Source organism: Pecten maximus, chromosome 1, assembly GCF_902652985.1.
Source record: "Pecten maximus chromosome 1, xPecMax1.1, whole genome shotgun sequence".
NCBI lineage: Eukaryota > Metazoa > Mollusca > Bivalvia > Pectinida > Pectinidae > Pecten > Pecten maximus.
Genome location: NC_047015.1, coordinates 4594522 through 4609677, shown reverse-complemented (window position 1 = coordinate 4609677; position 15156 = coordinate 4594522). Strand labels below are relative to the sequence as shown.

General features: G+C 38.0%; 1 protein-coding gene across 1 annotated transcript in view; it reads right to left on the bottom strand.

Annotated features, from left to right (window-relative positions):
- The window catches only part of LOC117322880 (zinc finger ZZ-type and EF-hand domain-containing protein 1-like), a 125748-nt gene that overhangs the window by 40351 nt on the left and 70241 nt on the right, over positions 1–15156 (bottom strand). The window contains 10 exon segments of the mRNA XM_033877821.1: positions 648–714; positions 1183–1364; positions 5739–5856; positions 6066–6142; positions 8387–8455; positions 9600–9673; positions 10712–10775; positions 11047–11126; positions 11532–11653; positions 12569–12657. Coding sequence (XP_033733712.1) covers positions 648–714; positions 1183–1364; positions 5739–5856; positions 6066–6142; positions 8387–8455; positions 9600–9673; positions 10712–10775; positions 11047–11126; positions 11532–11653; positions 12569–12657 — 942 coding nt within the window.

The window sequence follows — 15156 nt, the reverse complement described above, 5'->3', positions numbered from 1 at the left end:
TAGTAAATAAAACCCTAATTATCACCCTTTAGACCCCCATCTTACCTGCCATTCCATGTTCAATAGATGAAGTAAATAAAACCCTAATTATCACCCTTTAGACCCCTATCTTACCTGCCATTCCATGTCCAACAGATGTAGAAAATAAAACCCTAATTATCCCCCCTTTAGACCTCTATCTTACCTGCCATTCCATGTCCAACAGATGTAGTAAAACCCTAATTATCACCCTTTAGACCCCTATCTTACCTGCCATTCCATGTCCAACAGATGTAGTAAATAAAACCCTAATTATCCCCCTTTAGACCCCTATCTTACCTGCCATTCCATGTCCAACAGATGTAGTAAAACCCTAATTATCCCCCTTTAGACCCCTATCTTACCTGCCATTCCATGTCCAACAGATGTAGTAAAACCCTAATTATCCCCCTTTAGACCCCTATCTTACCTGCCATTCCATGTCCAACAGATGTAGTAAATAAAACCCTAATTATCACCCTTTAGACCCCTATCTTACCTGCCATTCCATGTCCAACAGATGTAGTAAAACCCTAATTATCCCCCTTTAGACCCCTATCTTACCTGCCATTCCATGTCCAACAGATGTAGTAAAACCCTAATTATCCCCCTTTAGACCCCCATCTTACCTGCCATTCCATGTCCAACAGATGTAGTAAACAAGCCTGTACATATTCATATGCTGGTGCAATTTTCCTACAATACAAAATAGTTATAAATATTATATAACAGTAATTTAATCTTGTTTGTAAGAAGCATTTTCATTGGCTTAGAAATTTATCTTATCAGTCCGTTACGTAAAATATGACGTTGCTTTTGATTGGCGGATTGAGTAGCCTAATGATTTGTAAGTGAAAAAGAGTCCATCAATAAAGTGAATTTTTGCAGGGTATAGAGTAAATTGTAAGATTAACCCTTGAATATAATTTTTATGTTATGGAGTTATAACACAAAAAAATGGAGTGTACTCTGATCAAAATCTGCTTTGCAGTTTATTTTGAGTACATTCCTATTTTTTTGTGTTATACATCCATAACGTAGAAATATATTCAACTTTATATTATAATACACTTTGACAAATTCAGAAACCAATACAAACTTTGTATAACAGTGAATGTTGGTATGAGTTAATGTTGTGACTGGCAAAAACACCAATGAACTCACTTGTTGAGGTCATGGCGATGCATTCTGTGGAAAGGTTCGGTAAGTCTGCGTACCAACAGGTAATAAGCTTGTCTGACACGCGCCTCCTGTTGTAGGCCACACCCATCCAGACTATCTGCATAGTGTTTGGTGAAGCCGTCTTGGTAAGAAAGTACCTCCTGTAGGAATAACACCACTGGGATCTAGAAGGAAAACACAGGGAATCACTTATACAATGTATTGTTCAGTACCTACTGTATGATACAGTAATCTACACATTTCCAGAGATAATGGTTACATTACATATCAAAGTTTCCCGATAGCCTGAACAATTATATACCCCAATGCTCTGGTTTGGACAGAAATGAAGCATTAGCAAAACTTTTACTTCAGTTGAAATCAAGTCAAAATTTGGAAAATATAGACATTTTCAAAGGAATTTATTCCAAAGAAACTTTCAACATAAAAATTAGTTTCGATGAGTGAATGGTCAAATCTAATATACATCTTAAGCAAATTTATGAGACATATCTTCTATTTACAGTTGAACCCAAGTTTGGAAATTGAACTGCCCAGCAATTATGTCTCCCCTGTAGTAAATCCTCAGTACCCTACTGATGAGTGAAACAATGCAAAACTTCTTACTAACTATACGGACAGTTGACCAACACATGTACTGTATACCTCCAACACATGTACTGTATACCTCCAACACATGTACTGTATACCTCCAACACTTGTACTGTATACCTCCAACACTTGTACTGTATACCTCCAACACATGTACTGTATACCTCCAACACTTGTACTGTATACCTCCAACACATGTACTGTATACCTCCAACACATGTACTGTATACCTCCAACACTTGTACTGTATACCTCCAACACATGTACTCTATATACCTCCAACACATGTACTGTATACCTCCAACACTTGTACTCTATATACCTCCAACACATGTACTGTATACCTCCAACACTTGTACTGTATACCTCCAACACTTGTACTCTATACCTCCAACACATGTACTGTATACCTCCAACACATGTACTCTATATACCTCCAACACATGTACTGTATACCTCCAACACTTGTACTCTATATACCTCCAACACATGTACTCTATATACCTCCAACACATGTACTGTATACCTCCAACACTTGTACTCTATATACCTCCAACACTTGTACTGTATACCTCCAACACATGTACTGTATACCTCCAACACTTGTACTGTATACCTCCAACACTTGTACTCTATACCTCCAACACATGTACTCTATACCTCCAACACTTGTACTCTATATACCTCCAACACATGTACTGTATATACCTCCAACACTTGTACTGTATACCTCCAACACATGTACTGTATACCTCCAACACATGTACTCTATATACCTCCAACACTTGTACTGTATACCTCCAACACATGTACTCTGTACCTCCAACACATGTACTGTATACCTCCAACACATGTACTCTATATACCTCCAACACATGTACTGTATACCTCCAACACATGTACTGTATACCTCCAACACTTGTACTGTATACCTCCAACACTTGTACTGTATACCTCCAACACTAGTACTGTATACCTCCAACACATGTACTGTATACCTCCAACACTTGTACTGTATACCTCCAACACTTGTACTGTATACCTCCAACACTTGTACTGTATACCTCCAACACATGTACTGTATACCTCCAACACTTGTACTGTATACCTCCAACACTTGTACTCTATACCTCCAACACATGTACTGTATACCTCCAACACTTGTACTCTATACCTCCAACACTTGTACTGTATACCTCCAACACATGTACTGTATACCTCCAACACTTGTACTGTATACCTCCAACACATGTACTGTATACCTCCAACACATGTACTCTATACCTCCAACACATGTACTGTATACCTCCAACACGTGTACTGTATACCTCCAACACTTGTACTGTATACCTCCAACACTTGTACTGTATACCTCCAACACGTGTACTGTATACCTCCAACACATGTACTCTATATACCTCCAACACATGTACTGTATACCTCCAACACATGTACTCTATACCTCCAACACTTGTACTGTATACCTCCAACACTTGTACTGTATACCTCCAACACTTGTACTGTATACCTCCAACACTTGTACTGTATACCTCCAACACATGTACTGTATACCTCCAACACATGTACTGTATACATCCAACACATGTACTGTATACCTCCAACACTTGTACTCTATACCTCCAACACATGTACTGTATACCTCCAACACGTGTACTGTATACCTCCAACACTTGTACTGTATACCTCCAACACTTGTACTGTATACCTCCAACACGTGTACTGTATACCTCCAACACATGTACTCTATACCTCCAACACATGTACTGTATACCTCCAACACATGTACTCTATATACCTCCAACACTTGTACTGTATACCTCCAACACTTGTACTGTATACCTCCAACACTTGTACTGTATACCTCCAACACATGTACTGTATACCTCCAACACATGTACTGTATACATCCAACACATGTACTGTATACCTCCAACACATGTACTGTATACCTCCAACACTTGTACTGTATACCTCCAACACTTGTACTGTATACCTCCAACACTTGTACTGTATACCTCCAACACTTGTACTGTATACCTCCAACACATGTACTGTATACCTCCAACACATGTACTGTATACATCCAACACATGTACTGTATACCTCCAACACTTGTACTGTATACCTCCAACACTTGTACTGTATACCTCCAACACATGTACTGTATACCTCCAACACATGTACTGTATACCTCCAACACTTGTACTGTATACCTCCAACACTTGTACTCTATACCTCCAACACATGTACTGTATACCTCCAACACTTGTACTCTATACCTCCAACACTTGTACTGTATACCTCCAACACATGTACTGTATACCTCCAACACATGTACTGTATACCTCCAACACTTGTACTCTATACCTCCAACACATGTACTCTATATACCTCCAACACATGTACTGTATACCTCCAACACTTGTACTCTATATACCTCCAACACATGTACTGTATACCTCCAACACTTGTACTGTATACCTCCAACACTTGTACTCTATACCTCCAACACATGTACTGTATACCTCCAACACTTGTACTCTATATACCTCCAACACATGTACTGTATACCTCCAACACTTGTACTGTATATACCTCCAACACATGTACTCTATACCTCCAACACTTGTACTGTATACCTCCAACACTTGTACTGTATACCTCCAACACTTGTACTGTATACCTCCAACACTTGTACTGTATACCTCCAACACATGTACTGTATACCTCCAACACATGTACTGTATACCTCCAACACTTGTACTGTATACCTCCAACACTTGTACTGTATACCTCCAACACATGTACTGTATACCTCCAACACATGTACTGTATACCTCCAACACATGTACTGTATACCTCCAACACTTGTACTGTATACCTCCAACACTTGTACTCTATACCTCCAACACTTGTACTGTATACCTCCAACACTTGTACTCTATACCTCCAACACATGTACTCTATACCTCCAACACATGTACTCTATACCTCCAACACTTGTACTCTATATACCTCCAACACTTGTACTCTATACCTCCAACACTTGTACTGTATACCTCCAACACTTGTACTGTATACCTCCAACACTTGTACTGTATACCTCCAACACTTGTACTGTATACCTCCAACACATGTACTGTATACCTCCAACACATGTACTGTATACCTCCAACACATGTACTGTATACCTCCAACACTTGTACTCTATACCTCCAACACTTGTACTGTATACCTCCAACACTTGTACTGTATACCTCCAACACATGTACTGTATACCTCCAACACGTGTACTCTATACCTCCAACACATGTACTGTATACCTCCAACACATGTACTGTATACCTCCAACACTTGTACTCTATATACCTCCAACACTTGTACTGTATACCTCCAACATTTGTACTGTATACCTCCAACACTTGTACTGTATACCTCCAACACATGTACTGTATACCTCCAACACTTGTACTCTATATACCTCCAACACTTGTACTGTATACCTCCAACACATGTACTCTATATACCTCCAACACTTGTACTGTATACCTCCAACACATGTACTCTATACCTCCAACACTTGTACTCTATATACCTCCAACACTTGTACTGTATACCTCCAACACATGTACTCTATACCTCCAACACTTGTACTGTATACCTCCAACACTTGTACTCTATATACCTCCAACACATGTACTCTATACCTCCAACACTTGTACTCTATATACCTCCAACACTTGTACTGTATACCTCCAACACATGTACTGTATACCTCCAACACATGTACTGTATACCTCCAACACTTGTACTGTATACCTCCAACACATGTACTGTATACCTCCAACACATGTACTCTATACCTCCAAGCACTACATGCTGGGGACATTAAAGGAGATATACAGAGGTAAGTAACAGTGTCTTACCTGGAAGGGGTGGCTGGCTTCTGTACACTGGTGAATCCTGATGAACTCGGCCACAAATGTGTAAATGTCTGACACTGCCTTGGCATGCTGGGAACGTTCATGTAAGATACGATTCACTCTGAAAGTAGAATTGTAATAAGTCACTTAGATCATCTATCATATCAATGTACTATGGGAGTGCATTATAAATATATACAGCATATTGTGACTCATTCACAGATTTATGCATTGTTTCATAACATACGATGATAATCCTTTGTTTGTCAATAAAATACTGCCAGGAGGGAGCAATACCTTTATGTGGTCCAGTCAGGTGTACAAACTTACCTTTCCGTGGTCCAGGCAGGGTCCTGTACAAACTCCAGGACCAGTCTAAATGACGGGTACTTGTCTGAGCCATCAAGCTTAAACAAAATAGCACACTCTTATTTTGTATAAACTACAATCATTTATTTGTTGTTATTAACTTAAAATGAATTGCAAACAGCAATGATGGGGAGAATCTCATGCAGCAATATTTCTCTGGAAGCATCAAAAAGACATCTGCCTATATAGCTGAAGTTGAAGTTGGACATATGGACTTCAAATATATTCACAAGATAGCAAGATATACATTTCACATTTAGTTATATTCACAAGAGAGCAAGATATACATTTAGTTTGATGTGACTCTTGTATCCTACTACATTGTATAAGCTGGGCTAACTGAAGTGTAAATAATGGTGCAATCTTCATTAGTTTGTTTTGATTTGTTTTATTTCAAAATCTACCCCATCAAGAGCCAGGGTCAGAAATTCACTTCGTCTTTGGACTTAGGACCCAAATGACCTTGACCTTTAATCCAGTGAGGGCTGCGATAGCTCAGTTTGTTTGGGTGTTGGACACATAACAGCAAGTGAAAATGCCAGGTAAGTGGTTTGATACCCCCTACCCAGCTAGTTTGTTTGGGTGTTGGACATAAGTGGTTTGATACCCCCTACCCAGCTAGTTTGTTTGGGTGTTGGACATAAGTGGTTTGATACCCCCTACCCAGCTAGGGAGGTTTGGGTGTTGGACATAAGTGGTTTGATACCCCCTACCCAGCTAGGGAGGTTTGGGTGTTGGACATAAGTGGTTTGATACCCCCTACCCAGCTAGGGAGGTTTGGGTGTTGGACATAAGTGGTTTGATACCCCCTACCCAGCTAGGGAGGTTTGGGTGTTGGACATAAGTGGTTTGATACCCCCTACCCAGCTAGGGAGGTTTGGGTGTTGGACATAAGTGGTTTGATACCCCCTACCCAGCTAGGGAGGTTTGGGTGTTGGACATAAGTGGTTTGATACCCCCTACCCAGCTAGGGAGGTTTGGGTGTTGGACATAAGTGGTATGATACCCCCTACCCAGCTAGGGAGGTTTGGGTGTTGGACATAAGTGGTATGATACCCCCTACCCAGCTAGGGAGGTTTGGGTGTTGGACATAAGTGGTTTGATACCCCCTACCCAGCTAGTTTGTTTGGGTGTTGGACATAAGTGGTATGATACCCCCTACCCAGCTAGGGAGGTTTGGGTGTTGGACATAAGTGGTTTGATACCCCCTACCCAGCTAGTTTGTTTGGGTGTTGGACATAAGTGGTATGATACCCCCTACCCAGCTAGGGAGGTTTGGGTGTTGGACATAAGTGGTATGATACCCCCTACCCAGCTAGTTTGTTTGGGTGTTGGACATAAGTGGTTTGATACCCCCTACCCAGCTAGGGAGGTTTGTGTTTCTTGAGAAGCTAAGACACTTCAGAGAGAAACTTCATCCTAATTGCTCTAGATGATAGGGGACAAAATGTTCATCAAAATTTGACCTGGACCTTTGACCCTGTGACCTTGACCTTTAGACAGTTGACTCCTTTAATTCTAACCAACATTTCTTCAAAGCATCATATCAAAATATTCATCAGAGGAAAGATTTATATTTAACCTTGACCTTTGACCCAGTGACCTTTGGTCAGTTGACTCCTTGTTTAAATCCAACCAACATTGCTTCATATGATAGAAGTTATATGACACAACCAATATGATATTTAAGAGTGTGACCTTTTAATGACTACACTGTCGCCTTCATCATACTAATGACCAACGTCAAGCGTACTGGCACAGTCTTATGTAGTGTCCGAGATGGTAAAAGATTTGATCTAATCTGAAGGATGTTTCGTCTTAATCATAATCCTATTGACACCATTGATTTGAGTAAGCCATACCATCTAGTCACACTATTTTCAAACTTGGTGTATTTTACCAACCTGAAGAAAATGTTCCAGAAATGTTCCATTGCTTCATAATGTCATAACAAAAAGTTCATTAGTTTAAAGCTGCAAAATCTAACTACATAGTACAAAGTCCCATTTTTATAAAATCTTATTATACAGTCCCATTTTTATCTTATTACAAAGTCCCATTTTTATAAAATCTTATTATACAGTCCCATTTTTATCTTATTACACAGTCCCATTTTTATAAACTCTTATCATAATGGTGCTGGTTTTTTTAATAAATCACTTCTGTTGGTGTGTCCTGTTTAACAAACCTTGAGTCCCCTGTTGACCTTTATTACTGAAAAGTCTTTGTTAATTATCTAATCATTACGCCGATTGTATGATATAGCAGTAAAATTTACAAACCCCTTTCAGCATTTTTTCTGACTTGCGATTGGAGAGCTTCTTCCATTGTTTTGTCACTTTAGACCTCAACTGTCAATAGATAAAAAACTACATACATTTGTTTGTTTATTAAGGATGATTCAGTGATACAACAAGAGGCTCAGAGGGCCTGCATCACTCATCTCAATATTTCAGTAATCATGGCATTTTAATGCTGCATCTTCCAAGTATGGTGTAAAGCAAATATAGACAAAGTCCTGTCATTCTTCAAACATTTAAGAGTTATTTTTTTTTTTTTTTTTTTTTTTTAATTTTAAACATTTCCCCTATTAGGCTCTCTCTTTCCATCATCAAGGGACCCACATCCTCTGTTTATAAAACGTTACATATATTTAGCCCAATAATGCTCCTGAGCTATTTAAAGGATTTATGTCAATTTCCTTTATTGGGCCCGCACCTCTGGCCCAAAGGGAGTCACACCCTCCAATTATATAACATTAGATCTCTTTTGCCCAATTAATGTTTCGGACCAAATTTCATCAAAACCCATTCAGTCGTTCAGGACAAGTACAGATTTTTCATTTTGGCTCCCACCCCTCTGGCACTAGGGGGTCAGTGTCACCAGTTATGCAATGTCAGTTCCCCTCCCCAAAGGATCTTTCTGACCAAATTTGGTTTTGAATTCATTCAGTACTTTGTGACACATAGTGAATCATTAAAGGACTTACCCCCTATTTCCCCTATTTGGCCCCTCTCGCCCTAAGGAGTCTGACTCATCATTAATGCCAAATCTGTTCCCTTCCCCTAAGGGATGTTTCTGACCAAATTTGGCTAAATTCCATTCAGTACTATGTGACAAGTAGTGATTTAAATTGATATATCCCTATTTGACCCAGCCCCTCTGGCCTTAGGGAAGGTAAGTGTCACTATTTACACAATCTGTTCCCCTTCCCCTAAGGATTTCTGACCAAATTTGGTTAAATCTATTCAGCTCTTTATGACAATTAGTGATTTCATGGAAGTGTTGTTGGATGACAGACGGATGGAAAACAGATGCTGTGCCATGGCATAAACTCAACGTCCCTTCAGGCCAGGTGAGCTAAAATGCGTGGATCATTAGACATTCCCAATGGTAATTCTTTAAATTAAATGGTTAATGCAGAATTATTTCCCACTCACAAATGTAACAAAATATAAGTTCTAATATATCTGCATCACATAGCCATGACTTTACCTCATTTTTAAGCTGAACCTTGGTGAGACCAGCAAACTTGAGCAGGAATAAAGCCTTGTCCCTACACAAAGTTCCTGTGTAAAACAAGTTTGGAATATGTCAGCTGTTTTAAAAATAGCTTTTGTACTATCTATCCAATTGTACTGAACATCAGATCAAAAAATTTCGACCTACGCTTGTCAAGATCACAAATTGAATATCTGAGAAATAACTTTTTTCTTCAAAATAATATTTTACATTTTGTGTCAATCTTACATTCACTTTGGATATACAACCTTCTGGAAGAAATAGTTTGTAATATACGACCTTCTGATAGAAATAGAGTTTGTAATATATGACCTTTTGGTAGAAATAGTTTGCAATATACGACCTTCTGATAGAAATAGAGTTTGTAATATATGACCTTTTGGTATAAATAGTTTGTAATATACGACCTTCTGATAAAAATAGAGTTTGTAATATACGACCTTCAGATAGAAATACAGTTTGTAATATACGACCTTCAGATAGAAATACAGTTTGTAATATACGACCTTCAGATAGAAATACAGTTTGTAATATACGACCTTCTGATAGAAATACAGTTTGTAATATATGACCTTTTGGTAGAAATAGTTTGCAATATACGACCTTCTGATAGAAATAGAGTTTGTAATATATGACCTTTTGGTATAAATAGTTTGTAATATACGACCTTCTGATAAAAATAGAGTTTGTAATATACGACCTTCAGATAGAAATACAGTTTGTAATATACGACCTTCAGATAGAAATACAGTTTGTAATATACGACCTTCTGATAGAAATAGAGTTTGTAATATATGACCTTTTGGTAGAAATAGTTTGCAATATACGACCTTCTGATAGAAATAGAGTTTGTAATATACGACCTTCAGATAGAAATAGACTTTGTAATATACGACCTTCTGGTATAAATAGTTTGTAATATACGACCTTCGGATAGAAATACAAGTTGTAATATACGACCTTCGGATAGAAATACAAGTTGTAATATACGACCTTCGGATAGATATACAATTTGTAATATATGACCTTCTGGTGCATTGATTAAACCTTTGTGTGCGAGTAAGTATGACAAGAGAAAACTGTACCTGGGTCGTCGGCATCCTCATGCTTTTTCTCATTGTTAGTGACAGCACGCTGACGTAATGTTAGCTGGGGAGAAATGTTTATATCATTATATTGTGTTGATGTAACATTATCTAGTGATATTTCTTTTTGATTTGAAAAGAATCTTCCTTTTGGTAACTTTTGTTCTGAATTAACATATATTTTGTTAATTAGATGAACATAAGATGGTCTATGATTCATGTGAACAAATGAGATAGATTACATAGCGTTCCTTTATGTGATGTTATTATGGAGTATTTCATTCAACATTTCAGGATTAACTACACTTGACAGCTGTACTAAGATATGTACTAACCAGCTGTGTCCGGAGTGTCTCGGCAGATATATAGGCCTGGATGATGCCATCACTGATCATTGCCTCTCCATTAGCTTCCACTGTAAACAGTTAGACAGTCTAATTATGGTAGTTAATCAAAGAGTAAAACCCAGGTCTTACAATGGAGACAAACTAGGCTACTAATCTACAGCCTAATGTATATAAATCTGGATTTGTAGTAATGCTACACCCCTTACTATTATAGCACATAAATGAAAGCTTTGAAATATAGATTTTTTACAGAAACTTGAGAATGCTCAAACAATAGTGAGTGTATTTGCGTGGAAACCCTGGCACACTGAAGGACTACCCAGAACCGTGTGACATTAGTGAGTGTATTTGCGTGGAAACCCTGGCACACTGAAGGACTACCCAGAACCGTGTGACATTAGTGAGTGTATTTCCGTGGAAACCCTGGTACACTGAAGGACTACCCAGAACCGTGTGACATTAATGAGACTTACCATATTTATTGAGGTCTTCCCTCAACTGTTGTGTGTGCCACACCAGCGCAGCAAACACGGCCACCACTGCAGATTCCACGGCGTCCCCGCCCACCTGGAGACACTTACTGCTCTCCCTACACCTGTCATACAGGAAAGGTATGGTCAGTTTACTGTTACGTCATGTATTCTATACTGTATAGTTACTATAGGGGTCTAATCATACAGGAAATGTAATGTATGGTCAGCTTACTGTTACGTCATGTATTCTATACTGTATAGTTACTGAAGGGGTCTAGTCATACAGGAAATGTAATGTATGGTCAGCTTACTGTTACGTCATGTGTTCTATACTGTATAGTTACTGTAGGGGTCTAGTCATACAGGAAATGTAATGTATGGTCAGCTTACTGTTACGTCATGTATTCTATACTTTATAGTTACTGTAGGGTCTAGTCATACAGGAAATGTAATGTATGGTCAGCTTACTGTTACGTCATGTATTCTATACTGTATAGTTACTGAAGGGGTCTAATCATACAGGAAATGTAATGTATGGTCAGCTTACTGTTACGTCATGTATTCTATACTTTATAGTTACTGTAGGGGTCTAGTCATACAAGAAATGTAATGTATGGTCAGCTTACTGTTACTTCATGTATTCTATACTGTATAGTTACTGTAGGGGTCTAGTCATACAGGAAATGTGATGTATGGTCAGCTTACAACGGACTGTTAGTTCATGTGTTCTATACTATATAGTTACTGCAGGGGTCTAATCATACAGGAAATGTAATGTATGGTCAGCTTACAACGGACTGTTACTTCATGTATTCTATACTTTATACTAACTGTAGGGGTCTAGTCATACAGGAAATGTAATGTATGGTCAGCTTACTGTTACGTCATGTATTCTATACTTTATAGTTACTGTAGGGGTCTAATCATACAGGAAATGTAATGTATGGTCATCTTTAAGCAAGTGTTTCATTATTTTTTGCATTTCACGTGTAAAACATCACAGTTATTGAGGGAGTAAGTCAGTAAGTTGTACATACTTTTCCAGGAATTTGTTTGGTAGATCTTCCTCTCTGTTGACAAGCTTCCATAGGAACTCAAGAACATGGCCACCACTGTCTTCAGTTACCTGGTGACAATAAGGTAAAGTGTCTCCAGTGACAATCTCAGTTTTAGGTAATGTCTCAGGGACCTGGGGGCAGGGTGATGAGACCTTACTGTTTAGCCCCTGGGGGCAGGGTGATGAGACTTTACTGTTTTAGCCCCTGGGGACAGGGTGATGAGACTTTACTGTTTTAGCCCCTGGGGGCAGGCAGGGTGATGAGACCTTACTCTGTTAGCCCCTGGGACAGGGTGATGAGACTTAACTGTTTTAGCCCCTATGATGAGATGAGACTTTACTGTTTTAGCCCCCCGGGACAGGGTGATGAGACTTTACTGTTTTAGCCCCTGGGGGCAGGGTGATGAGACCTTACTGTTTTAGCCCCTGGGGGCAGGGTGATGAGACTTAACTGTTTTAGCTCCTGGGGCCTCACCTTTCCATTTGCTGGGCCCTGCCCTTAGTTCTGTCCATGCCGTTGCTCAGTTAAGTAATATAAGATTTTAAAGGAAGGGGTGACGAAAACTGATATAAGCCGTACCATGACATTTGAACCAGGTGATTGGTAGCTAAAACACACACCCATCGCCCATCGATTTAAATTACTAGAACTTTCGCGGGGCTCCAGCAGATCCCTTAAATGAAATCAAATTGTTGAGTTGGAACAGAATATCCTCACTGATTGTTATGATTATTTCATATTATTATTTGACAAGGTCATTATAGCTTGCTTGGCAAAGGATCATTGTATTTTTTAACAGTGAATATTACTAATTTTGTTGATAGGGATCTTTGTATTTTACCACGAATTTTCACTTTCAAATTTTCCTGAGAGTGATCATTGTATTTTTTAACAGTGAATATTACTAATTTTGTTGATAGGGATCTTTGTATTTTACCACGAATTTTCACTTTCAAATTTTCCTGAGAGTGATCATTGTATTTTTTAACAGTGAATATTACTAATTTTGTTGATAGGGATCTTTGTATTTTACCACGAATTTTCACTTTCAAATTTTCCTGAGAGTGATCATTGTATTTTTTAACAGTGAATATTACTAATTTTGTTGATAGGGATCATTGTATTTTACAGCGAATTTTCACTTTCAAATTTTCCTGAGAGTGATCATTGTATTTTTTAACAGTGAATATTACTAATTTTCTAGGAGGTCTCATACTAATGATTTGTAATGGAATTTCTGAACTAACATGAGTAATATCTGCATACTTTCGGCAAACTGTCAGGGCCTTGGGGATAGATTAAAGAGGAAAGATGTCTTTTCGTACCTGAGAGACAAACAGTACGGTATATTTTGCTTACAGGACACACATTTTACATCAGACCAAGAAAATATCATTAGAAATGAATGGGGTTATGACTGCTACTTTAGTTCTTTTGCATCCAACTCACGGGGTATTACTATTTTACTTAATAACAACTTTGAAAGCAAAGTTCATAAAGAGAAGAAAGACTTAAATGGTAATTTTCTTGTGCTTGACATTGATATTGAAGGTTCCAGAACAACTCTTATCTCACTATACGGCCCGAATCGAGACAGCCCAGATTTCTATGATCTAATTTCAGATACAATAGAGACTTTTGATAATGATAAGATAATAATATGTGGGGATTTTAACCTTGTTTTGAACCCAGATTTCGACTATGATGATAATTACAGAAATCTACACAATAATAGTGCCTAGGGAAAAGATTTTGGAGTTTATTGAAAATTATAGCCTGATCGATATTTATAGGGAATTGCATCCTAACAGTAGAAGATACACTTGGCGTCGAACTAACCCAATAAAACAAGCCAGACTAGATTTTTTCCTGGTTTCAGAAAATCTTTTATCTAGTATTAACAAGTCTAATATTGAGCCAAGCTATAGGTCAGACCATTCAGCCGTAGTATTATCTCTGAAAATAAACGAATTCAAAAGAGGGAGGGGTTTTTGGAAACTGAATAATTCCTTGCTTAATGAACCAGATTATTTAGATATGATAAAACAAACTATTGAGACTGTCAAGTTACAATACTGCCCGCCTGTGTATAACTTTAACACTTTGTCTAACATTCCAAATAGTGATATTCAATTCCTAATTAACGATCAATTATTTTTAGAAACATTGCTGATGGAAATAAGGGGAAAGTCTATTTCATATGCATCTTTTAGGAAAAAGCAACAGAATATGAGAGAAGAAGAGTTAAAGAAAATAATAGAAACTTTAGAAGGTAATTCAGACTCTGACCAGGATGAAATTAGTGATAAGAAAAAGCAATTAGAGTCTATTCGTTTGAAAAAGATTAGAGGTAGCATGATAAGATCAAGAGCAAAATGGATTGAGGAGGGGGAGAAACCAACATCATATTTTTTTAACCTAGAAAATAGAAATTTTACTTCAAAAATCATTCCGAAGATACAGAAGGAAGATAATGTTGTAATTACTAATCAGGATGAAATATTAAATGAAGTGCGATTATTTTATGAGGAATTATATAGATTTAGAGAAGTTGATGATGTTAATCT